Here is a 26,734-nt window from a genome sequence, read left to right on the forward strand (position 1 = left end):
AATTTCTGAACATCTTGTCGTAAAATATAGTTTAACCTATAGCTCGTGCAGTTGCTGATCTGGTTAAAGAGACATGGAGGAACATCAAATGTGCATGGAAACCTAATGCACCTACCTATAAAGGAATCGAGCTCCGCTCGCTCTGTGTGCTACCATCACGCGTCATGGCGAGATGGAAGTAATTCGAGTTTCAAGGCTTCAACAGAATGACTAAGGGTACTTACTTTATTGTTTCAAAAAAGCCTACTGATACTATAAATATCCTAAAGCCCCTTATATGAAAATAGTAATAACTCCTATAATATCGTATAAGGTCACTAAATTAACAGTTAGGAGATAACTGTTGGACAGTATTCATTTCGAAAATATCCTGACGATTTTAAAGAAAATTAAGTTCAATACCCGACCACTTTCTTCGAAGTAACCGGACTCAAAATATAGACGAGATCCTCCATTCCACCAGGAATTCACTGATTGCATAACGGATGAAGTATATCGCATGGTGCATCTTAGTTTCTAAACGATATTCTTACGGGACCATTTTTTCCTACCTTGGACTTGGGACCATTAGTTCCGGGACCATTTGTTCCTACACCCACCAATATGTGACCAAAGACAATTAGATTTGGAAGCCGAATCTACCTGGGGTTACGAACTTGCCCCAGGTATCTGTCCGCTGGCATCGATCGGGGGATTACCGGGCGAAGATTCCGGGTGACGGCGCGCCAACTGCGGGACCTCCGTGGGTGTGTTCGGTTCGGATTAGCCTCCGACGCTACGGACGGATAATCCGGCCAAGCCCTTTCCTGCGCCACTTCGCCGCCTGATGGAGGGATCTTCACTGTCTCGGTCAACGTCGTCTCCCGGGCGGACAATGGACCCTTTCTCGTGGCCTCCTCGGCGCGGCTTGTCTAGGGAGAGGGTACCTCGGCGCCGGAAGGTGAAGCCCGGACACCGCTGCAAGGTGTGCGTGTGTGTGTGCGCGTGCTCGGGGATCAGTGGGGGCGGGGCCTGGACATGACTTTGCTGGCAGCTCGGCAACCATTGGCTGTCAACTCCTGGAGCACCGAAGAGCGACCCGATAAAAGGAGCGCACAAGAGGTCGCAAGGGTGCTCTCGGACGACGTAGATACTTTGTATATATGTATTAAATCGGAGTTTGTCGGGAGAGATACTCTCGTCTCGTGATGTTCCTGCCGGGAATCGTCCTGCGGATCCGGTCCTGGCCTGGCCCTGCCTGAGGCTTCCTGGGGAACACCTAGGTCACAACAATGCTCGGACGATTGTGCACATCCTCCGGCATTACACAATTTTACATGCAAATTAGTTTTTATTAAAGCATCCCGTTCTATTGTTCTAACTACACAATCGTCATGGAACATAGCTAGATACTGAAAATTGCGATTAGTAATTTGTTGACAAACTGTCCAATGGACAGTTTGCGACGAGCGCTCATTCCCCGTGCTTGTAGCATTAGTAACGGCGGGCGAAACTTTAGCAAACTACTTAAGCGATTAAAGGGATACTTCAACGAAATTTAAAATATATCCGTCGTGTTCAAAAATAGGTTCAATATGATTCACAATATCCATGAACGACAATCGCACGTTTGTATTTTGATCCTGGTGGCTCTATTTTTTGTTATAAACGGCCCATTCTGGCAAGCGCTCGGAGAAGGCCGAGCTTAGAGCAAGTGACATCCGACGCAATCGTGACGGAGGTCGTCTCGGGACGAGCAAAGCTACCGCGAGGCTGACGTCGAGAGGATGGCCTAGTCGTTCCAGCCACCGAAGCGGCTGCTTTTGTAAGAATTTTGAGTGACGGGTTAATCTTGTAGAGGGACAATAGCGACGTCTAGGACACACAAAAGGAATTCTCGGGAAGAGGGGAGTTCCTTCCCCTCTTCTCTCGTCGTGGCCGGAGGCGAGACAATAACCGTCACTACCTCTCAAGGTTTCTTGGCAATGCAGTGGAAGGTACAGGCCCGCGTCCTCTCTCCCATTTTGAGTGTGCGCGGGCTCTCCTCCTCTCCCCGGAAATGGGGAGAGGAGGAGAGCCTGCGTACACTCAAAATGGGAGAGGGAACGCGGGCCTGTACCTCCCACTGCATTGTCAAAAAAAGGAGCATTACAAACGAGGCGTTAGCGACATCCACCAGGTGCTCTTTGCTAATCGTTTAATTCGTTTTAAAATTCCTTCTCGTGTCTTTTTTAACAAGATATTGGTGTGTCCGACGTGATACGTACTGCTCCTTTGAACACAGACCATAAAATATGTGCTGAAATTTCGTTGTTAAGGCAACGAGCGCGTGCTGGAGACTAGCCATCCGAAAGCTTGACCCCTCGGCAGGTATTGTTGCTTGTCTTTTCCGAAACATGGTAGTCAGACTTTGTGAAGAAATTTTTATTAAACATATCCGTAAACAGAACTATAAACACATTTTGTCCATTAAACAAAAAGATGTTATATCGTAGCTTGTGCAACAGTAAACAGCTCGGTTCACCTGAACAGCTTTATTGTCCTATGGTTGCAGTTTTGGAAACATCTTCACCACTCGCGCAACAGTATTTTCCACAAGCACATCCAGTAAGCCGAGGACTTCCCACCTAAAAGCACGAACCGCGTTTTTCGAAAAGGACGATCGTTATACCGTGAATCGCAAATAACAGAGAGAGATCTGCCAGCTTTGAAGGTGCACGATTAAGTAGGTTGTTTTCACTTAACCGGCAGTGCTCAACACCGCCCTGGTGATTGATCGGACATATTGCCACTCCCCACACTCGGCAGTTCCTTTTTTTCTAGCCAACCTAGCACCAGTGGCTGTGTGAATATACCCATAACATAGCGGGGTCAACACAGGCAGTCTATTTACGATTTGCCCAGACACATTTGCAAAGGGAGGAAGCAGAACGTAACGGAAACCTTTCATTGTTTATTTCGAGAACCAGCTATAGACCGTCTTTCTATACAATAAAAATGCCAGCTTGATAAAGGATCCGTAAAAATATCCCGTTCTTGCACAATTTTTGTTTCTTTGTACCATCATTTCATTGCACACGCAAAAAAAAAAGTTTCTTATCCGCATTTTTTCCCCCCCCTCAAATGCAAAACTGAGCACGCCAAGTTATGTATGACAGTCACAATTAAAAATGTAATTGGTACGTATTTATATGTTATGTATATATATGTTCTTTACAACTTTCTAGAGCAATATTCTGAATCTATACAAGTCCATTGTGAAATGGGACGTTATGGAAAAACGTGTAAGAAAACGCTCGTCGGCCAACAAATGTAAATTTCCGCTACCGTTTAAAAACAAACACAACATGTTTCTAAAGGTTCGGTGCGTGCAAGTCAACACTTCGGCCTAATCGGTGTAAAAAAATTAACTTTAGCGGTCATTTTTTGTTTCATAGTTGTGGGTAGTTAGTGCATGTAACCCTGGCAAAAAAAAAACAATGGGGCAAGCATGTGTTACAAAGAAAGTACAAGAGCACATGAAAACAAACCAATAACACTGCCGCAGTTTTTTAATGAAACAAAGACATTGCAAAAGTAAAAACCTGCCAAAGCACTCCGACATTTAAGAGCACACTACTTGTGCTGACCTACAGTTCGTCTCATTTTCCCAAAACACCGGCACTCTCTCTAGAGCCCTGGTTCCCCCGTAAGAGATGGACAAAAATACAAGAATGGACTGTGTAAAACACAAATAAAACAAGATAGAAAAAAAAAAAAAAACAACCGAGACAGCTTGAATGGTTATTTCAAGAAACTTCTCGTACACTACCAGTAACGACCTGCCACAAAAAGTTAGTATTTACCTCAACGTCGGCATGTTCTAGTCTCACCATTACCTAGTGTATGAATTTTCTACAATACACGCTACCAAAAATGTCGAAGGATTTTTTTTTTTCCTAGCTGCACCGGGTGCAAGTAATTACAACATAGTTTTCTCTTTCAGAACCTTTGCCACCTCTCTACTTTTTTTTTTTTTTTTTTTTTTGCTGATGTATGGAGGAGAAAGACTCAGTCTGATAAGGCTAAGAAAGAAAAAAAAAAAAAAAAGGACGAAACAAGAAAAACCAGAAAAGAAACCGAAAGAACAAGGGACAATAATTTCCTCCCCATTTGAGGCAGCAGTTTCTCTTTCCTTTTCGAGTGGTGAGGTTGGGGAAAAAGGGGGACACGAAAGTGGAATGTTCACTTTGACTTGCACGTGAACTTGCTAGTAAACCTGCTGCTGCTGTTTGTTGCAGTGTAAGGACGCACCCAAAACCATTTTTTTTTTGAAAACTATATATATGTATATATAATATATATATACGTGTCTCATTACACTTTCCTGCTCTTGTTTTCCCTTTACTCTGAACACACACAAAAAAAAGAAAGACACCAATGAAGGAACCATATAAGTATGTCACACACGAAAAACAATAACAGAAAAGACTGACAATGGGATGAAGTAGTACGGAAGTAGAAGCAGAATAATAATAATAATAAAAAAAGGTGAAAAACAGTATCTACACCAAAAACTCTTATGCGAATACTACAGTTCCGAGAAAAAGGAAGGGGGGCTGGAAGGAAGGGGTATCTTGGTGGTTGGTGGATGGTGGTGGTGGTAAATGGTGGTGGTGGCGACGGCGGTGGCCATACTTTCGTTGTCCACTTGACGGGCGCGCGCTTACAGTCAGTTTTTCCTCTAACCCCTTTCCTCCCCAACTATGAAGGTGCAGACGATTATTTCTTCTCTCTCGCCTCCCCCTAGCAACACTAAGGCTACTATGCCAGAAGTGCCGTGTACCTTTGTGCCCCCCGGGGAGGGGGCCCAGCAGAAGAAAAATAAAGTGATGATAAACAGAGACAAGGAAGAAAAAAAACAGACAAGGTAAAGATATAAGATAAAGTCTACGCGTGGGCAGTGTTCAGTAGTAGGTCTCCATTTCGACCCAGCCTCCTGGGTTGCGGCGCAGAATGAAACGACGAATTTCGTCGTACACGAAGATCAGAAGGGAGAATGGCATTGCAGGTAGCCACCAGTTGATCCTGCAACAGATCGCGCCAGAGCAAAGTGTGAGTCGGAAAGTCAAAAGAGGAGCACGACATCTCATGCCCCCAACAAAGGAGGACTACAATCTCTCCCCGAATGCCATGCACAGAATGCAAGACTAGAACAGAGCACAATAGTTTGTTCCACCTTATGATGGACCGCAGTGGACGCTACGAGCCATTCCAGCAAATTCAGTGCTCTGAAAGTATCGCACGACTGCGCACGGGGCACCGCTGCATCCCTCCCAATGGTTTTGTGACACTCGCACGGTATTGGATAGGGTTCGATAGGTCAATGTCCTCTGCAGTCTATCATAGAAAACAGCCTTCCAGTTAAGGTACTAAAACCATTTCCTTAAAGGGGCACTGACACATCAAAATCATATTTTTTTTTATTATCCGAAACGATTGAAAACGATGCCGGGACATTACCCTCAAAATTTGAGATTTGGGAACTCAGTATTCGTGAAGTAAAAAAACAATTTCCAAATGCCGAATTCGAAGTTCCCGCGCGATCGGTGCCGGTGCCTTGACGTCAAAAATTGAGGACACCTGAGAGTCCACTTTCCTGTCACCACTCCCTGCTGTTGCCATGGCGACCCAAAGCGAGGAGGATAGGAGCGAACGCCGGCTAGCGCCGGCGTTGCGGCGGACCGGTTTTGAGCGGTGTCGCCTGTTTTCCGTTGGAGGATACAAATCCAGGAGACGGCACCACAACGAACTCCCGATTTTAGGTATTTCAAAAAGAAGGGCCGTAGTGCGTTCGCAATTGCGTTAAAAAACATGTTTTAAGATTGCCGTAATTAAATGTTATAGAGATGTCGCCTACAAAGCTTCTAAATTTCCTGATTTTTGACGTCACCGATCAAAAGAAGCGAGGAGGCGAGAGGCGGGAAAATCAAACGCCAAAAATAAAAAGGCGCGCGCGCGCGCGGGAAAATTTTTTTTCGCGATGAGTTTTTTTTTGCGTGTCTATGACTACAACTTGCATCGTTTTAGACAATAAAAATAAATACGACCTTTGGGGTGTCAGTGCCCCTTTAAGCATGCAAGTGGAAATGAAAAAGCAAAAGACTCACTTGAGAGGGTACATCCTGAGACCTTTGTCCATGCCTGGCGTGTACGAGAGGATTGCAGCCAAGGCAGTCTCAAAAATTAATCCAATGTTCAGGACATGGTTCCTGCAAACAAAATGAGCCCCACACTTTACGAGATGATACTAAAATATGTCTTGCAGTGCACAGGAATATGAGGAGGGAACGACCCCTTTCCAGGAAAAAGGGGCTTAAAAGTAGACAATATTTTAAGACCATAATTATTCGAGCAGCTGATCTCGGGTTATGTACAACATACTAGAAAAGTTGCAAATGAATGCACTATTCGCAACTCCAGCTCGCCGCTCGCCCTCCCGCAGGCGAGTGGAGAACTAGAGAAAGTGGGACGGCAGCGGTGGCGCCGGCGCGAAAAAGGGCTGTCAGCCTTGATGCGTGAAGCCGTTTTAACGAAAAAAGTGAGTGCGTTAAAATAGGAATTCCTGTGCTCTGCCTCGCAACAGCGTTGCACGAAGGACCGGGATGTTTAATTTCATTAGGGACTTTTCATATATCGCATATACGCTTCGGATTTCTGGTCGTGTGCATGACCGCCAGCTCGATCTGTGTTCAACGCGACAGCAAACGCTACCGCTAATAATGAAAGCTCTAGCGTTCGGTCTATGAAAAGTCTATTCTTTGCCCTAAGTAGGAGAAAACTGGTCGCGCAACGGATATGTCGAGCAATACACGTCGGGAATGGGTTTGCGTTTTAAGGCCGCAGGAACATGACCATTTCTACCAAGCACTTTTAAAAGATAGGATATGCATACTTGTTTTCAGCTAATCACAAAATGAGTAAAGTAATGCTCGAAACATTTTTAGCGCGTCTGTGTTAGCCAGCCGTTCATGACGAGAGCTTGGAAATGGGCAGTTTTCGGGGAGAGGGGCCACAACGTTGCAAATAACACAATACGAAAAAAAAAAATGGTATACTAAATTATGCATTTTTGGTAGTGCAATGAATAAAACCCCTAAACACTCCGATTATGGTAATAGGCAGTTTTAGCTTAGCATTTCCGCAGGCTGCCGTTGGCTACCGTGAGCACAGCGACGGTCCTGGCACGCGCTGAAAATTGTGCTCCAAAGGCGCAGCGCGAGCCTCCGGTTGTAATGCTACACCGCACGGTAGCCCGCAGTTACAAACTTCCAATCAATAACCATAAAGCAGTTTGATCACTTGTTGCAATACACTAAAACCAAGACGGTGAGCAGCGAGTTGCAAGCCTATGACACGAAGTCATCAATACTGTGATTGCTGCTCTTCCGAAGCTTTACGGTCACCGTGCGCGGCTCATGTTTTAGAGCACTAATGGCCAGGCAGAGCGCAAACACAATATCTTCATCACCCTCAAAAATATTCTGCCACAAAAAGTGACGTGGCCGGTGCGTAAAACGTGCTCGCCCATCGCAAAGCTTCGCAAGTCAAGGTTTCTGCAACTTTTAAATATCAGCAGGCGAGCGGGTTGAACATGAATACATAAAATTGAAAGAATAAAACACAAAGGACAAGCACAGGACAACCACTTTCTTTCATTTAGCCTAAATGCTAAATGAAAGAAAGTGGTTGTCCTGTGCTTGTCCTTTGTGTTTTATTCTTTTAATTTTATGTATTCATTTTGCTAACGCACTTCAACATCTCAGCGTCGCCTGTAATATGATCCTGCCTGCCCTAACCACTTCGTGTTTGCAGGCCAATAAATCATTTTTAGCGCACTGACCAGCGTCAAAGAGCAGGCGCACGGGAAACCCTGGAGAATCTATCCCCGTCTCTTCCGCCATCTTGGAACTACCGCCCCACCATGTATAGGGAGGGCGTTGGAGTTGCGAATAGTATTCGGGTATTCACTGGATGCCATATTTAACGGCAATGTTTAAAGCACATGCACAGAACGAGCTTGCATTGTTAAGCTGCTAAGATTGGCATTCTTGATGGTGCAGAATGCGTGCTGCAAAAGGAACTGTAAAAGCTCGCCGCCAGCACGTGCTCAGCAGTCGCGCACACAGCTATGGCCGCCAGTGAATACGCTCTCCTATACTTGGCGTCAACTATTTTGTGCTCCGTTGTCGGGGCTAGCGTAGCTTCAGCTGTGCTCAGATTCTGTGAAAGCTAGTTGCACAAGTGCAAGCAAATGAGGCACAAGATGAAGCCACGTGCTACAGCACAGTGGAAGGTACATTGGCCTGGACAATGCACAATGTAGCATACAACAGTTCACGCTCAGTATAGTAAGAATAGCAACTCGATGAACAACCTGTAGAAACTATACGCTGTAAACACGTCTTTTTTCCAAAATACACTTGAGGAGCAGCCCCAGGCGTCAAAGGGAAGGCTACTAGTTTGACGAGGGCACTCACCTCATGCCCTGGTGCAGAATGGAGTTCCTCCTAGTTTTACAGATGATCAAGTCAGCCCATTGCACAATGACAATGGAGACAAAGAAAGCGGTATGGCAGGTATATTCCAGAGTTTTGCGGTTCTTGTATGTCTGTAGAAAAACAATTCCCAGAGAAGTGCATTAGTATGAGCAAGTAAATCATTTAATTCACCAGCAATTTGTGCCTTGCAATGGTACACAGACCTAGATTGATTTGTGGTGTAATTTTCAGAAATTAATTGTTTTTGTTAGCAAATGTCTTGGCCTTTCCTCACAAATGGATCTCCATGAGTTTGTGTATTTTTCAGCAATGACTGAATCATATTGCAAAGCTCCTGTTTCTTGTTTGCTTAGTTCAATTAATAAAAACTGACTGGCTGCCAACTGAGGATAATGGTATTAGCTTTGTGCACCATACTCATTATTTGCTTAATGTTAATATTTCATATGAAAATCTCTGTTCGCTTAAAACTTATGTTTAACTTTACAAATTCACTACTCTCCAGTAAAATTATCCATCACTAAAGTAAATGTGTTTAAGATCCTGGAAGCAATTACTGTATTTGCTCGAGTAATAGCCGCACTTCTTACAAACAAGGCCTGTGAGTCTGCTTTCCCTCGGAGCACGGGGATGCCAAATCACCTCATCGACAGAAAAATGTCAGCGATTTACGGGACAAATGTCCTCACGCAAAAATGCTATATGCTCAGATCACATTTTTATGGAGAATAGTGTTTCTGACCTTGTTATTCGCTGCATTTTTTATGCAGAATGCGATGATTAGCTGTATGTGCCCTGCAGGAATGTAGACGCGAGGGCCTTGATCATAACAAGTGCAGCTATTACTCAAGCAAACACAATAACTATTTGAGACCTGATATTATGTTTTAGCTTTTGTTCACTTATTTATAAATATCCCTGTTATCCAATTACAGATCTGGAATGATCACAATGGAACCTCTAATGCCAAATAAAAACAAGGTCACTAAAAATACAAATGTATGAGAACCCCGACGTTAAATACTATACAAGATGGTACATTTGTCAACTTAATATTTGCAAATTATCCAAAATGTCACTTTTGAAAATATTTGTGGCAGAAATGACACTTTATAACCTAAGCTGAAGACCAATATCATCACAACTGCTTTGACTGTACAATATTACTGTAAAACAATTTTCACAGAAGTTTACACAGAATATGTGGCTCAGTAAGACAAGCACAGCTTTACAACTTTGTTTACAAGTCTTGCCTCAATACTATAACCAATTCAAATAACCTGCACTTTATAATCACATTCATAGCATACATATTTGAGCTAACTTCACAAGCATTATAAAAACAATTATCATTCAGGTATCTTCCACATTAGAGTTGAAAATGGTGGTAATTTTAAAGAATACATAGACATTACTAGAAAAAAAACCTACAACCCATTCAGGACAATCCAGTCGTGCAAGCATGCCACATATTTTGAAAGTCTTACTCGGAGTGTGTTATATACTCCCAGTGTTGAACTGACTCAAACGAGTTCCAATATTTGCCATAGTGCATTCAAGAATGAAACGAGATATGGCAATATATTGAGGGAGTTATTGCCCTGCAGTACGGTACCATAGTTTTAGCATTTGAGGTTTCATTCTGAACAAGCAGAGGCGAACTTTGAGAATGGTTTCATAGTTTTCCAAGTTTGCTTTACAGTCAAACTACACTGCCCGAGGAGCTCCAATAAGACACGCGGCGACAAAGTCAACAAGCTTGCTGACCGCCTCCAATGGCCGGTGCCGCGCTTCACCTTGATGCCGACAAATCGCAGCGCGGTGTTGGCCAATTGCGGCGGCCGACTTTCTCGCTGTGTGTCCAACTTAGAGCACCCAGTCGTGCAAAGCTGGTACAGCGGCGGGCCACTCACCCACTCTTGGCCGTATGAGTCCATGAGGTCGTTGACCGCCTTGGAGTCCCAGTGCTTCCGCAGACCGAGCAGCTTGCTTGGCCAGAAGCCGCTCTCGCCCATGATGACAAAGTAGACGAAGAAGCCTGCAGCAGCTTGCATCATTCCAATCTGGCCGTACGAGATTGAGATCAACCTGTGGCGGAGGGAAGCACGTATCCCGTCAGCACCGTTAGGGTGCAGAGATCGAAGGCTTTTTGCCTAGCATGCGACAATGCAAGGGCTGAGAAGTTCAGTGCTGCAGACAGTGCTTTCTGCAGTAGCTAATAATGCTGCAGTAGCTAATAACGACATATTCAAACTTTAGACTGCTGTTTGTAAACAGTACTTCGTATGGATAAAAATGGAACTGGTTGTTACGCTGCGTTCTAGCCTGCGAGAGTAATTTGTAAAAGGTACAAAAGCAAGTTCAGGCTTTTTGGAAGAAACTCCTAGTTCTTGGGAAGAAAAACATGCTTCTAAGTGAGGAGTTCCTAGCCATAACCTTTGCTGGATGTCTTTCCTAGAGGGGCATGAAAAGGTTTCAGAGTTCATCTGTTTATGGCAGTAACTTTATCTATGCCTCTAAACGTCCCAAAAAGCCCTAAATTACGATAATGAGAGGCTCATTTCCTTATTAAAACATGATCAAAGATCGTACATGCCTCTTTTTTGCACAAAAGAAGGTAGTTTTTTTGCACAAAAAAGAGGTCTGTCGCAATCCTTGATCACATTCATAACACGAAACTAGGCCATGCATGAACATAATTTTGAGATTTTCTAGGACAGAGGAGTTAGGGCTATAAAAAAAAAAAACTCAAACCTCTCTAGTGCCTCTTATGGAATGAGCATGCTAACAGATAAGAGAAAATAGCCTAAAGTAATCTGCCACTGGATAAATATTACAAGCATGCAAAGTGATTAGAAGTAAAAAGTAACACGTGAGATGACACTAAAAAGTGAGCCTGCATCTCCTTTTTCCTCTTCTGCATTCCAGCGACCCTGAATTTACTCATACCTCCAACAGAACACAGTCGGCCTTTAAATAAACTGAGGCTAATAAATTAGAAAAGAGTAAAACATAGGTCGCAATGTTTGTGTTGGTAAAAAAAAAGGAGCCCATACTCACGTTGCCACACGAGACCAGAGACGGCTCATAGTCAGCAAAAGGAGACTCGCAACGAGAACTCAAACATGGAGTAACTGGGACGACAGAAGCAAGAAGAGAACTAGGAAGATGCACGGAACCACTCACCTTTCGTTCACCAGTTTGTCCTTCAGCGGGTTCCGGGGCTGACGCTTCATAATGTCGCTCTCGGCAGTTTCGTATGCGAGGGAAATAGCAGGCAGCTGTGGAGGGGGCACAAGGATGGCGGGACGCCGTTGAGAAAAGTGACGGCCAATGGGAACACAGGAACAGGGGGACGAGGGAGGGCTCGTGCCCCTTGGGGAGGGGGGATAGCAGCCACCATGCACCGGGCCCCACCCACAAGCCATTCCTGTACTACCATGTATGCTGCAAGTCGAGCGTAAGGCCTCAATAACCAACCAGAGCGCGCCGACTTGCACCCCCCTCTACCCTGACAATAGCCACAAGCTGCCTCGACAAGGACAGCTCTTGTGTTTTCCTTTGGATGGCCCGTGGGAAGGGCTTTGGACTATTTTCTAGCGTGATGTGGCTGCAGCCTCTGGCCCTATGCGGGCATGTGCAAGAATGGCATGGACACCCACGACACTCTACGAGTAGAACAGTGAATACAAAAACAATGGTTCCTTTCGGAAGGAGAGAGAAAACCTGCAAAAACCTACCTTCCCGATGCCTCGAAACAACAAAAGCACACTGTTAAAGGCCGACCTACAGAATAACTAGTCTTCTGCCAGGCAGAAAACCATTTCCCAGCTTCCTTCTTGACATTCCCACTTGCACTCTTCTCTCCTCCCACAGGAGACAGTCTCTGAGCTACTCCCCGCAGAAAGGAGGGGGGGTCTCCCTCTTTCTGCAACTGAAAGAGGGAATTGAGGGAGAGTTTCCTCCTTTCTGCTTGTAGGTCGGACTTCAAAGTGTGCCGGTGTGAGAAGATGTGAAGAATCACAAAATCCTGGCAACAGTTAGGTAGATTAACACAGTGCTCCAATATAGATATTAGCATGTCAGGATTTTATGAAGATGGTGGATATAGACATATCTTATGACTGAAAGCAAACAATCCAGAACCAGGCTCATGCGTGCGCATTACAGTGACAAAGCAGCTAGCATGACAAACATGCTATGATAGAAGGCTTTCGAATGCCTCGATTACAGGAACTTTTCTTTCCCATGCAAAGAGGATAGCAGTGAATGGAAAGGGCATGCGAAGTGAGTAGCATCTCAAAGAAGCCAAATCCACCTCGCGCTTCACAGACAAACACATATGTACCTGTAGTGTTAATATCTAGCCTATCTTATTCGGAGAAACAAGGCTCCCGAAACTGAGCAAATATAGATACAGTTTGCAGAACTGCCGCTTAAAATAAGCAGAAAAGAAAGTAATTTGCACAGTTACTTTCTGCTACAGGGTGTGTGCCATTTTCAATGGCAACTGCCTCTGGCATTAGGTGATTTATGATTGTGATTCTGCGAGGGAGGCTAACTGGAGGTGGAAACCAAACTAAGGAAGAAATCTGTGGCGTCACTCGAAATCGCGGCATAAGTAAGAAATCTGTAGACATAGATGAACGGTCGTGGAAGATAAAAACCTGAAGGAAAGGGGGGAGAGATAGAGAGAGGGAAAGATATTGTAGAAGAAGATTCGAGTGAATCGGGGGTAGACATTCTATGTTACCTTCAGGTGCTGGCCTCAGCTCCTTGGGGTGGACCATCCCCAGCCAACCGAAAAGTGAACAGTAAAAGCAACTAGAAAGGCAACTGGGCAGAACCACAGCATCCCATGTAGATAAGAATAAAAAATTATCTTCAATCAGATTTAACGAATTTTTGTTGCAAAGCTAGCTTGCTGCGTCAGCGCAATCACAAGGTAACGGGTGAAAGCACTTAAGAGAAACACCTCGCGGATACAGTGGTTCAGCCAGCAACTTCCACGGATGGGAGTAACGGAAAAGAAACTAGAGAGGAAGAATGAAACTCATGAAGGGGGAGAGAGAGGAGTGGAAGTGTGTTAGAAGGGGACCCTTTTTGGCGCTCAAGTTACCTCTCGTTCACTAGCTTATCGTGAAGGGGATCGCGCGGTCTTCGTTTCATTATATCTGACTCGCACTTCTCATACGCCAGAGAAATGGCAGGGACCTACGGACAGAGAGAGATTCCCACACAGTTAGCACACAGGTCAGAGCAGACACGGCAGCATGCAGTAATTTCCCCAGGTGAGACGGGCCACCCACCACCAGCAGGGTTAGAGAAACACAGCACACAAAGGCGGTCACACCTTGCAGTCCTAGACTGCAAGATATCACTAGGCACACCGAATCAGTAGCAGGTCTACCTTGAGCTATAAACTTCTTGACAAAGGAAACTTTGGACAAGAAACATCTGGCACCTACCCAAGTTTCCCAAAATACAGTATGAGGAAGTCTCCACCAACTGAACTACACAGAATGATAAGGCCACTGTGCAACATCATCTTGGCTGATAAGGGTATTCCTGCCAAATCCTTCCTCATTTCGATTACGATGCACTTATTGTTTACTTAAGTATTCCAAGATTAGAAGGTGCAAGCACACTATCTGCATAAATCTGACCTATTGCTTTTATTACGAGCATCTTGCAGGAAAAACAGTAGAAGGCTTTTAGTGAGCACAAGTGCATAGGCACTCCCAACAAGTTAAAGAGCAGAAGAAGCAAGTTAATTAACAACGGCTCACTGGGATGCAGTTAAGCGGCATAGTCTCATTTTTAGAACAAGCTTAGAAACAGAAACCAAGCCTTTGTTGCAAAGTAGAAGCAGGCATTGGTATTAAAACAACAATCACACACACACACGGAGGTGAAAGGACATATAGCCCAGTTTAGCACACTGTGCATTTGGTGTGTCGAGCACCAGTGCAACCAATAACAATCCCAGTGACTCCCACAACAAGGCACTTCGGACAAATGCGCAACAGCAGGCATCGTGACAAATTTGCATTTGAAAAGGGGAGCAACAACAGCAAGCAATTAGCACAGATGTCACAATTTTCCTACTTTTCAACTATTCTCAGTAATAAAACACCAGCCAAATCATAACGAAATTTCTTAAAAAAAAAAATCTAGCATGGTAACTTTGCAGACAGCAGCCTTATACAAGATTATGGTTGCTAAAAGGCATGCCTTCCTCACTCTGTGGAACCATTTCATTTGCCCTACACAGTCCTACTTTCCACACTTTCCTATTATGAACTGTTGCTGCTGGTTAAGTCACTGGTTAGGTTTTCAAATTTCAAGTGCCTATATGCATATACGAGTCTTTACTCTTGTGAAAGCCGGCTGTTGTTGCTGGAAGAACAAAGGGCACACAGTAATAGCCAGAGGACATTGGAATGAGCTTATCAATGTTGATACGACTTGTATGCCCACTCACATTTTACTTACAACATACTATATGCCAAGTGACACCAGTGTGAGAAACAGTTTCCATAGCATTCTAGTATGAGAGTTCATATTTGCCTTACACCACTGAGCAAATGAGAAACCAGCAATGTTTCTTCTCCTTACCATGTCTGTTCCCAAGTCAATACACAGGATGGTGACTGTTCCAAGAGGCAGGGGCACATCGGCCAAGATGAACAACAGGAAAGGACTAATCTCCGGAATATTACTGGTAAGGGTGTAGGCAATGGACTTTTTCAGGTTGTCGAAGATCAGACGTCCTGCAAAACCAAGGAAAGCACAAGTATAAGCAAGCAGCTCTGGAGAAAGGAGTGCACAAAGACTCCATAAAAATGTGCAGCCAATATATAAATGCACAAATTGATTTAATGACAATAAATAATTTGAGGAACAACAATGATGGCGTGGACATTGAACCACATTCTTAATATAACTTAGATGCGTCGTCAATGCATTTGTCATTCTCTCCCCTCTTTTCAGTTCCAACGTAACTGTACAGTTTGGGTTATAATTTAAGAAAAAAAATGTGCATGACTTAGTAAATTTAATAGAAACAACAATGCTCTCAGTTCTAGATACAGACCACCATCTGCTTGTTTACTGTGAACAACATTTTCATGGGCTTGGCATTTGACAAATTTGCCGAAATATCACATTTTAGACTATTTTATGGCAACAAAAAAAAATATTGCAACAGGAAGTCAGTTGCTCGTTGGGTATATATAGTTGAGACGCTCACCTAACTCATTGTATGCAATAGACCAGGGGCAGCCGGGCTGACCCGGCCTAAGAGCCGCAAACAAAACCACCAATCTTCCAAGAGCCGCAGAGGGGGCGGGCAAACTTTTGTCTATAGCAAGAAACGACACTCAAACTACTTCCAATCTATCCAAGTCAAAAGCAGTCAAACTGTGCGTAAAGTAGCAGTCGCTCAAGGCTACCAAACCGCAACCTGTCTTTCGATTTAAAACGCGTTCCATTTCTTTTTTTGGAGGAAGTGCTCGTGTGACCGGGAGAAAGGCGGGGGAGGGGGTTGGGTAGGGGAGGGAGCCGCGAGCCACACTTTAACAGGCTAAGAGCCACATGCAGCTCGGGAGCCGCAGCTTGGCCATCCCTGCAATAGACCGATCTTAAAAGCCAGTTTTATTATGAATGCGACTGCCGCAAAGCGTCGAGGGAACTTCAGTCTTTCTGCACGTAGGACAACCTCGCTGGAGCTTTGTGCATGCAGAGTACAAGACCCCACAAACCGTCCCGTGCCCCCCCCCCCCCCCCATCGCCATTCGCCTCCCGTAAACTAAAATTATGGTGGCGTCACGCGCGCTTAGTGAGATCAGCTTATTGTTTTATGTTCACAAAAATAAAGTCCACACGAAACTTAACTCATTTGCAGCATTATCGAGGATTGAGAGATTGAGCAAGAATGGCCTCCGAGCAGACTTGTCAGCATCTACTCTAAACTTAGAGGCCCCCAGGCACGAATTTACAAACGTCATGACCCTTCAAAACAACGGCACTCACCTTCTTCAACACCTGTGACGATGGATGCGAAATTGTCGTCGAGCAGAATCATGTCTGCGGCTTGCTTGCTGACATCACTGCCAGAGATGCCCATGGCAACACCTGCAGCAATCCGGGTCCGTTAGCTCTTCAACCCCTCGGCTACACAAAGCTGCAGGGCTAAAAAGGCCACAGCTGGATCTCACCAATGTCGGCCTTTTTGAGAGCTGGGGAGTCGTTCACACCGTCACCAGTCACAGCCACGATGGCACCCAGGCGCTGACAGCCCTCTACGATGATCAGCTTCTGCTGGGGAGAGGTACGGGCAAACACAATCTCCGTGTGGTATCGCAATATGTCGTCCAACTGTTCGGGGGTGATGTCTCGGAGTTCGGAGCCGTGAATCACAGCCGCCTTGGCATCCCTGCACAACAGAAACAGTTCCACTTATTTAAAATAAATTATATTAATAGTTTATTTCACTCAAATTTTACGCAGCGGTTTCAATGGTACACATAAGTGTGCAAGTGCTTGTGTGCGGTATCATGGCGTCTAGTAGTATGCCCAAAACATGAAGTGAACTTGTTCCTTTGTTTCGAATTTATGTAGAAAAGAGAAAATGAAACATCTACTGAAGATTACGGTGGCATGTGAAATGTGTGGACAGAACCATTTACTTGTGCAAGATTTTCGAGTACTGACACTATCTCAAGGCAAATGAGATGGTAAGCAAGCTTCTCTGCGCAATTCAACTGCCTCAAAGCAACCAATTTGGGTTTATAGTAACTCATCTAAACTATAAAACTTTTTTTCCGAATTTTTAAAAGAGATGGAGAGGCAACTGGCACTTTCAAGAAGCAATGTTCACCTTTCTTGGAGACCATTCCACGTAAAGACTTTAGACTAAAAGGAAGGTCATGAACAGAAGGCAAGAAGCAGCCTGAATGCGAGTGGCTCGCAAACCTAGCACCAGAGTTGAACATCTACAAAGATCACAGTGAAACCAGCTCACCTTGGGTTTACTTCTTCAACTGGGATGTTAAGCCTCTGAGCAATGTCTTCAACAGTCTCGTTTCCCTCAGAAATGATACCAACGGCCTTGGCAATGGCTTTGGCAGTGATAGGGTGGTCACCAGTGACCATGATAACCTGAACAGGCGAGAAAACACCAAACAGCCCCGTCAGCCCCCAACGTCCAATACTAGTGTTGTGCGAATATTCAAAATTTGTAATAGTAGTTCTGAATAATACAGTATTCAATACCTGCTTCGAAAACAGCTGCAATGTTCATATTTTCCGAAATGTTGACACGGTGGGTTAGCCCTGCTGAGCACGCTTCTTACCAAGCACCGGTGCACTGCGGAGAAGCAGCGCCTGCAGAAGCGAGCTCCCCGGGTGTTGCTTCTTTGCAGTACACCAGTTCTCGGTATGAAGCACATTTAATGGGGTAACCTACCGCGATCAACAAAAAGTATGAATATCGTATTTGCGTCCTTGGGAGAAAAGCACTTTTAAAACGTGACGGAGCGTGGGTGCGCCTCAGCCACCTGGCATATTTGAAAAGCAACGGAAACTTTTGTGAATGTTGATATCTACATTGCAGTAAAATTTTCAAAATTAAACTGTGGCTGCTATGCAAGAGTACATGTTAGGCAGAAATGCCTTAACAACCTGTGTACATCAATCAATTTTTTTTTTTTTTTTCAAACTTGAGATTAGAGAGATGTTTTTGCATATAGCAAGATTTGTAAATTCCCTAAATTGGGTATAGCTGAGTATCTCTATAAAATTATTTTATGTCAAATCCTTTGTTTACTTGCCATTCCAAGGCATCAGAATTTCTAAGGTCATAGTTCATAAATATAGATAGATTAAAAGTAGCTTATAGATGGACAAGTGGAAGCTTGGGAACAAAATTCACGAGCTTAGGTGGTTTTTTTGTTAAGAGTGCAACAGCAGCAAAAGGCTTAGAGAAACTGTACGATTCGAAAATGTTCGGCCAAGACCACTATTTGCTTCGAACTCAAAATCCACTATTCACACAACTACCCAAAACGAATCCGTTGGCTATGGTACAATCAATAGTGCAGGTCCTCCAGAACTTTCCAAAACTGCTTGACAAGAATTTCCAGCTCCTGCTCTTTGGGGTATGACAGAACTATGGTTACAACTAGTATTAAAGCAACTGTCAAACCATCTACGAGGCTTATCACTCATGAAACCTGTCCCCTTTGTGAAATTGTTTGTTTTGCACTCTTCGAACTAATCAAGAAAGAGCAAATAAAAGATGTTACAGAGAGCTTGGATGCATTAAAAATGATCAATTTAAAGGAGGAAGCTTTGCCCAAATCCAGCTCTTTTTCTGCCTAACTGCTAATCTAACAACAGTAAAAGAACCCATTTATAACAGATACCCTCATTGGCCCTAACCACGATAACATACGGACACACAAAAACACCCAAATAGGCAACGCCCCCGCATGCCATACCGAGCCGACAATAAAGTGCCAACGGCAAACGAGAACACTGATGCCGGTCGCCATGCGGGGTACCTTGATTCCAGCACTGCGGCACTTGGCCACGGCATCAGGCACGGCAGCACGCGGGGGATCGATCATTGAGACGAGGCCCAAGAAGCAGAGCCCGGTGAGGGGGAAGTTCTGCTCATCGGCGTCGAAGGGGTACCCCGGCGGGTACTTTTCCGTGGGCAGCTTGTAGTCGCAGAAGCCGATGACGCGCTCGCCCAGGCCGCCCAGCTCGAGGTAGGCGTTGTTGAAGGCCTCCTTGAGCTCGTCGTCCAACACCTTCTCCTTGCCGTTGATGAAGATGGTCGAGCAGCGGTCCAGGATACGTTCGGGGGCTCCTTTCATCAGGATGATGTAGCTCGGGTCGTCGGGGTCTTCAGTCTCGTGGACGGTCACCTAAGGGGACACACGTGACACGAGGGTTGCGGTTACGTTAGAGTCACGTGCAGTAACGGCGAGTGGAAGGCGGCACTTTAACTACGACACAGTAAAGTCTTTCAGATTAACGTCGACTAAGCTAATACCTCACATGTCCGTACCAAGTATAACACCATGCTGCAACTAACTTTCGGAGGATGAAGACGAAATCATGCAAGATAGTGAAAGGAGACAAAATGTGGAGAGCAATATTTCAGGCACGGTGGGGTCTTTTGAAATGACGTCGACTACATTGGAAATTCTCAAACTCTCCAATTTTAAGAAACCTCCCTCACTCTCTCTTGATGAATAGCTAAGGAACCAACCCCCATTTCAGCATTGACACATCATTGCAGTGCAGAAGTGTACAGACCCTCTCAACGATAGTTCACACACTAGGGAATGATTGGCTCAGATCATGCATCAGTGGGTGGCTCAAATTGTCTATAATGCTTAAACAGGAAAAAACGTTTTCTATTTCCTGTTTCGGGAGGTCGGGGAAGGCCTCAAGGATACTCTGAGAAACCCCTGTGAACCCAGTTTGAAAACCTATAGACTACACCATTATCTCGCATGTCTGTACAAGCACCATGCTGCTCCAGTCCTTGGGTGGATGAAGACGAAATCATGCAAGATTGTGCGAGAAACAAAAAGTAGAGAGCAATACTTAAGCCATGACAGATCTCCAGAGTATGTGGAGCATTTTGGGCCAAAGTTGAAAAGTTGACTACTGTAATTACTCGCATAATGAACACACTCCTTTTCCCCAAAAATTGACAGATATTTGGGGGGTGTGTTCATATTACGCGCAGGGTAAATTTTTGCATTCACACACTTTGTGCAAATGTCATTTTAGGTTCCAATACGACACGGCAGGGTACTGTGGCAAGTCTCCACTGACGAAGGCGCACCCATGACAGATCGTGGGCGCTGCAGTTAACCATGCCCTATAAATTGCAAACTTTTTAAGGCGCTTTCAGCATGTGTTTTGCCAGAGGAAAAGCACCCTATGAAGCACACTCAGCACGGAGCGCGACGCGTCATTCTTAGGCCTAACCACTTTCACAAACTCAGTGTCCGAAAGCAGACCACAGACGATCACGTGTTTGTTGACATTAATGCATTCCTCGACCTCAACTTCGTTAGGTGTGCGCGCTGCTCAGTTTCACAGTTGGTCCCTTCCGAAACTACACACCTGTAGCCATCAGAGCGTGTTTTGCTATGCTTGGCTTGGCTTGGCTTGGCTTCGCCACTTGGTGGCAAAATAAAATTGGCTTGGTGGGCCTGGTGGCTGTTCGGGCAAGACGCAGTTCAAAACTCACGGAGCCAAAAATTGGAGGTGCATTCATTACGTGAGGGTAAAAAAAAAATGTCTAAATATTGATGCCCATTGCGGGGTTCATTTTTCGAGTAAATTCAATACATCAGTATATCTTGCATGTCTGCACAACCGGGTGTGAATGAAACGTGAACGGCAAAATACATGGCCTTCTATACGTGCTGGACTACTTAGAGGCTCCTAGGAACTGGTAAAACTGCTGAGTGAGGAGGGGCGCTCTGATGGCATGTACTATCAGGTTCTAATGAAATGCGAACAGTGTCGGAACTTCAACCGCACTACCGGTGCAGCGTCCAAGCTTGGGTTGTGCTGCACCCCACAGTTTTATCAGTTTTCAGAGGCGTCCAGGAGGTGCAGCATGTGTTGACGGCACTCGCTCCAGCGTTTGCATTTCATTCGAACCCGATAGTACCTAATCCGACGTGCACACCCTCACAGGCCATAGGAATCGTTGCTGTGTAATATTAAGCTTGTTGTGCAGGCTGCCTGTCAAACTATACATGGTTTGGAACGAAGTGGCTGCATTTAAGAGACAAAGCTGATGAAGAACAAAAGTTGCTGGTCTTAACGTCAGCAATGAACAGTCTGGCAGGTCGACTGAAGAGGCGCACAGCATGAAGGGCAACTTACATGGTATTTGTTGGTGGAGTTGAATGGGATCTCGCACACCTTGGGGTTCCTTTGCCTGTAGGCATTAACGTTGCCAATGGCCAGTTCCATGCACTTCAGGATGGCGGATTCCGAAGCATCGCCAGTGCAGTCACTGCGCAAGACAAGCCCAGCACCAGGTTCACAAGAGCGTGCTTACTCTACTTCCATGCTAGCTGATAATTGCTTTCTCCAAGGCCTAACAGGTTGTTCGTTTACACCAGGGTTATGCAAGATTTATCGATGTCTCAGAGATGCTTCTATACCAATTACCACTCAAGTACGTACTTACATTGTTTAATAAACTTTTTTCTCCAACACAAACTATTAAGTTTCTGAACTGCGTCCGTTTGGAACTCGCATCTGAGTGACAGAAGCAAGTAAGAAAAAAAATGTAATTGAAATTTTATAGCTTGATTGGCTGCTCCGTTAGATGGCACCTTTATTTAGGACTGTCAGATTGGCTCTCATGATGCTTATTACTGCAAACCTTCATTTGGGTCTATTATAAAATGAATTTCTATGGCTGCCTCTACTGAATATGTCACACTAGTCACTTAGAATAGCTGTATCTCCTTTGTGATAAAGTAGACTGCACACAAGGAAGTAAGACATTGCATATTTGACTCATTGGAACCCTTAGGGCAATTTATTTTACCTACAAATATAAAAATAAAAATGAAAAAGGTGTTGACAGTACTTCGAAAAAGAAATAAAGACACTATATTGGTTGCATATTAGCATTCAAGAAACAAACCTAGAAATTGGCCAAAAAAATGAACTTTACAAATCTCTAATGCAAAAATAGAGCGCAGCTTTTGAGGTATTTTGATTTTGCGATATATACCGTGCAAAACAATTTGAGAAAGAAATATTTATGCATGTACAAATATAGATCATTCTCCAAACATACTGGTTCTGCCCCCTCCTCCTCTTCCTCCATCGAGTTCTCCTCCTCCAAATCCTCCCCTCTTCTTCCGTACCCTGACCACCTCCTCCTCCTCCTCCTCCATACCCTCCCCTCCTCCTCCTGCATAACCTCTCCTCCTCCAAAACCTTTCCTCTTCCTTTTCCATACCCTCTCCTCTCCCCACAGCTTACCCGCTAAATTTAGCTGGAAAATTGATGCCACATGACTTCAACACCAGTTCTATTTCGCGCTAAATTTAGCAGGGAAAATGGTGTCACATGACTTTGCGTCCCGTCACCCATGAGCAAATTTAGTTGCTATGCTAGACTTAGCTGTAAAATTAATGTCATGTAACCTCAACACCAATTCAATTCCCCGCTAAATTTAGCGGAGAAACTGACGTCCCATAATGCAATGCGCACAGTCACACCGACGGTGACGCCGCTCAACGCGGAAACGGGCGCCAAGTGCTGCGCTATAAAAGCTACTACATACTATCTCACACCCTTTTATGATCAACAACTCTGATTGCATGAACAGAATTGTTTCAAGGGTCTAACAGCCAAGCCTCTTGAGCTCACGTCCAAGTGGAATGCAGCAAAGGAGCTACAACCGTCAATCATAACAAGCTTACCGCTTGAGAATTGGAACATTTTCTTGGCCAGCCTTGAATTCAGCTCTGCTGCAGAGGCAACAGTTGCGGGCGAGGGATTTCCAACCAGCAGAGGTCTTGTCATATTGCACGCCTGCATTAAAGAGCATTTCATCCCAATTAATGACCTGCTGAAAGTAAACCGACAATGGCAGGGGCCTGTAGGTAACTGTATTCAAACCAGCAAAGTATTCAGACAACCGTAAAATACCGAAGAAGCACCAACCCCCATTTTATTGAAATATGGGTAAAACCGACTATGGGTGCTTTTAGGTCCATGCGCCAAAATTAAGATGGCGGTTGATAAAGAGCCTCATAGAGCCGTGGAAACAGAGAAAGCGGCCAGCCTGGCTCTTTTATTTCTGCTGTACAGATGCTTGGTAGACGTCATTATTCACTCGTTATCACTAAATCCGTCAAATGACTCTTCGGAATCACTGCAAAAGACAAGGTCTACGCACTTCTTGCTGACGCCTTCGGGATTGGAGAAGGCTGCGGGTGCTCCGATGCTCGCAAGTTCGTTCTGCAGGTAGCCATCCTCGCTACCGTCCAGCGCGCCACTGATGCCGCACCCCTTGCAAGATTGGGCGATCATGTCTTTGGGCACGGCTGCCCAGGCCTTTGACACGAAGTTGAGGACGTCCTGCCTCGAAGGCTTCCGGAGGTTCCCTTTTGGTGGCTTGTCTCCCTTCCCTCAGCATTCATACCTCTCGCGCCCCTCACGCACTCATGGCCCTCACGCCACTCACCGCCCTCACGCCCGGAGGTTCCCTTTTGGTGGCTTGTCTCCCTTCCGCATGAACACCGCCCATGACGTACAAAGCAATTCCTTAAACGATTTGCTCCAATACACGTCCGCAGGCTGTATAATTCCAGTGCAGCCTCCTGGAATGTGCACAATGTTCGTAGCGGAGGCTTCTGCAGTGTCCATGACCGCCTTCGTCTTGTGTATCGGCGCTTGGTCGATCACTAAAATCGTCGATGTCGGGGCTTCGGCAGGCTGCCTGCCGCGGTGGCTGCCGGGAATGCTGGCACTTCCGAGAATATGGCCGCTTGATGTGTACTAGCCCAGATTTTCGAATTTCGAAAATGCTACTAGTGGGCGCTTGTATGGGTATGGGCGCTTCCTCGGTATTTTACGGTAAATCACAAGAAAGTGTGTTGCTCCACAACAACTCTAAGCACGTGGAGCGAAAGCTCGCCCTGCAGAACTCAGGGATCCTGGGCTCAATCCCCACCCCTACCCATTTGGATCTGGATGAGCATCGTTCCGGCATACGGTCATGTATCACTACAACGTGGTGCACAATAAAGACTCCTGACTAGCAGCAGTACTGCACTCAATAAATTTCTTATCTGTGGAGGAGACATTAACTTCCCAATGTTTAAACATACACACAACGCAATCATGATTGCATACCGGATTGATCTTCAGTGGTGTCAGCTTCAATGATCTGGTTGTCGAACCACATGTGGGCCACCGTCATTCTATTCTGTGTCAATGTCCCGGTCTTGTCTGAGCAGATTGTAGACGTCGATCCGAGGGTCTCCACAGCTTCCAGGTTCTTCACAAGACAATTCTTGGCAGCCATTCGTTTGGCAGTAAGAGTCAGGCAAACCTGCAGCCACCAGAGCACAGCCACCGATCAGTAAGCGCAACAGAATAGGAGGACATATACACTGGCACTAATGCTCGCCTACCACTGCGGTAGGCGACCATTGGGCCCATAAACCCACAAATCTGCTAACATCCCTTACACAATTTTCTGTACCGCATGACCCGAAACTCTTTTTTAAGTTGGCAAAACCAACTGCAAGCTGCAAGAACGTTTTCAACAGCACTGCCACCTCGTAACTCTGAAGCTCACTATACTTCGTTTCAGCTTCGGACCGAGCGCGGCCGATGTTATGAGCCGAAGGGCCAATCAAACAGCGCAAAAGCGCAGCGTCATGGCGTGCTCTCTGCGCTTGATAGGACTAGCCGGCGGAGGAGCACGCACAGTGAGACGGCGAATACCGGCTGGTCCAATCAACTGCAAAGAGCACGCCATGACGTTAAGCCTCTTTCGCTGTTTGATTGGCCCTTCGTCTCATAACAGTGGCCGCGCTCGGACCGAAGCTGAAACGAAGTATAATAAACTATGCCTTAACATATTCCTGCACTTTTCAGACCACTTCTTCAAAAATGGACACCATTAACTGAATACGTGTGTCTGCATCATTATATCTTGCTTCCTCCGCTCTTACTCTCGCAAGAAAGAAGAAAACCACTTGATCTTTAATTTCTGCGCTGAGTTGCCTAACGGCTCAAACAATAAACTCAGCTTTGGCTACTAATACATGTACTCTTTCCTCCGAAATTGACCACCTCTCCCACTTCCCTTCGTTCCCCCAACCTTCCTAGTTTGCAGCTACCTTAAAATGCCGTGGGTGCCCACCTCACTTTCACCGAAAACAGGGTAAATCTAGACATGGGCACTTGTCCGGTCGAATGGGTGCTTAACATATAATTCACAGCATTCCAAAATTTTAGAAATGTCAATAGTTGGCACTCAAAACAAAGTGGGCACTTCCGCAGTATTTTATGGTAGTTTTGAGCCTCACGGTATCCTTCTCTCCCCATCTGGTAGTCATTTGCTGTGGTGCCCTTCTCGTTTTTTGTTTTGTTTTTTCATAGTCTTCTGGCGTCATGTTGTTACGGGTCTCGCATTCTTCTCCTTGATTTCCCTTAGTCTTCCCATAGTCTGATGAAGGATAACCACCCAAATGTTGCTTGTTTCCTTTCCCCTCCACAACTTTCTTCTTTTTTTATTCTCTCTCACGTTTTTAGTTTTTATGCTCTATAATCCTACAAACCTAGAGGGCCAATGAACCAAGGGTATTATTGCAAGGTTATGTTACAGATCTAGTTATTTGTGATGATACACGAGATGAATTGCCCTACTATTTCAACGAAAATTAGGATTACAGCTGTGTATTTTAAATGGCAGTGAAAACAAAGGTAATTCTAGATTTCAATGTACTATAAAAAAAAGTTGTTCTTCAGACTAGTTTGTTTAAGTATTATCCTTTCACGATGCAACATAGTCAGTTGTCTCTCGTAATGCACTGACAAGTTTCTGACGTCCATTTTGCTAAAATGGACTGCTAAAGCTTTGTCCACCATCGCACTGGTGAAAAAGATGTTTGTTTCGTAACTGTGGAGGACCTCAAAATTAATAAGAGAGGCAAGTTTCAAATATTTCCCTCATGCCTCTCACATCAATGCAGTAATTACACAATTTAATTTTTTTAAGGAGTTTGCATTTTTAATGGGAAAGTAGCACCTTTTATATTACTCCCCTATCAAGGAATATGGCTCTTTCTTTATTTTTTAAAGTTTTGGTTACAATGGCTCATAACTCTTGCATTCTTATCCAAACCCGTGTTGAACTCTTTCATCATAGTGAATGCTTCCTATCACAACTTGCAATACAGAGGTTTTCTAAAGATATATTTCTCTAGACTAATCAAAACACACAATACTGCTAGTAAATACATATAGTGTGCAGAAGAAAGAACTGGTAGTTCAATCCTGAAATAATATTGAACGATGAATCTACAAGAAATAAGGCTAGTACCCTCGTTCCAGTTGAATATAAAATTGTCAGAGGGTGCAATCCATACAGCATTCAAAGAAAGCCTGCAGGCAATGTCATTTACAGTTTTTGG

The 26,734-nt window shown here is 44.8% G+C and overlaps 1 protein-coding gene across 4 annotated transcripts in view; it reads right to left on the minus strand.

Moving 5' to 3' along the window:
• Window positions 1–3,094: 3,094 nt before the first annotated feature.
• Window positions 3,095–26,734, minus strand: part of LOC8026527 (sodium/potassium-transporting ATPase subunit alpha) — a 124,169-nt gene continuing 100,529 nt past the window's right edge. For 2 of the 4 annotated variants that reach the window (XM_029977938.4, XM_029977939.4), the window contains exons 8-20: window positions 24,444–24,642; window positions 23,006–23,117; window positions 21,444–21,576; window positions 19,085–19,453; window positions 17,545–17,681; window positions 16,739–16,956; window positions 16,554–16,655; window positions 15,138–15,292; window positions 11,706–11,800; window positions 10,433–10,607; window positions 8,499–8,629; window positions 6,129–6,230; window positions 3,095–5,046 (exon numbers count right to left, since the gene is read on the minus strand). In XM_029977938.4, coding sequence (XP_029833798.2) covers window positions 4,926–5,046; window positions 6,129–6,230; window positions 8,499–8,629; window positions 10,433–10,607; window positions 11,706–11,800; window positions 15,138–15,292; window positions 16,554–16,655; window positions 16,739–16,956; window positions 17,545–17,681; window positions 19,085–19,453; window positions 21,444–21,576; window positions 23,006–23,117; window positions 24,444–24,642 — 2,049 coding nt within the window. In that variant the 3' untranslated portion in view covers window positions 3,095–4,925. Of the gene's footprint in view, window positions 5,047–6,128; window positions 6,231–8,498; window positions 8,630–10,432; window positions 10,608–11,705; window positions 11,801–13,638; window positions 13,734–15,137; window positions 15,293–16,553; window positions 16,656–16,738; window positions 16,957–17,544; window positions 17,682–19,084; window positions 19,454–21,443; window positions 21,577–23,005; window positions 23,118–24,443; window positions 24,643–26,734 lie in introns of all 4 variants that reach the window. The other 2 variants (XM_040501523.2, XM_040501524.2) reach the window with 1 other exon arrangement.

This window comes from Ixodes scapularis, unplaced genomic scaffold (genome assembly GCF_016920785.2).
Source record: "Ixodes scapularis isolate PalLabHiFi unplaced genomic scaffold, ASM1692078v2 PGA_scaffold0__279_contigs__length_252992795, whole genome shotgun sequence".
Lineage (NCBI taxonomy): Eukaryota > Metazoa > Arthropoda > Arachnida > Ixodida > Ixodidae > Ixodes > Ixodes scapularis.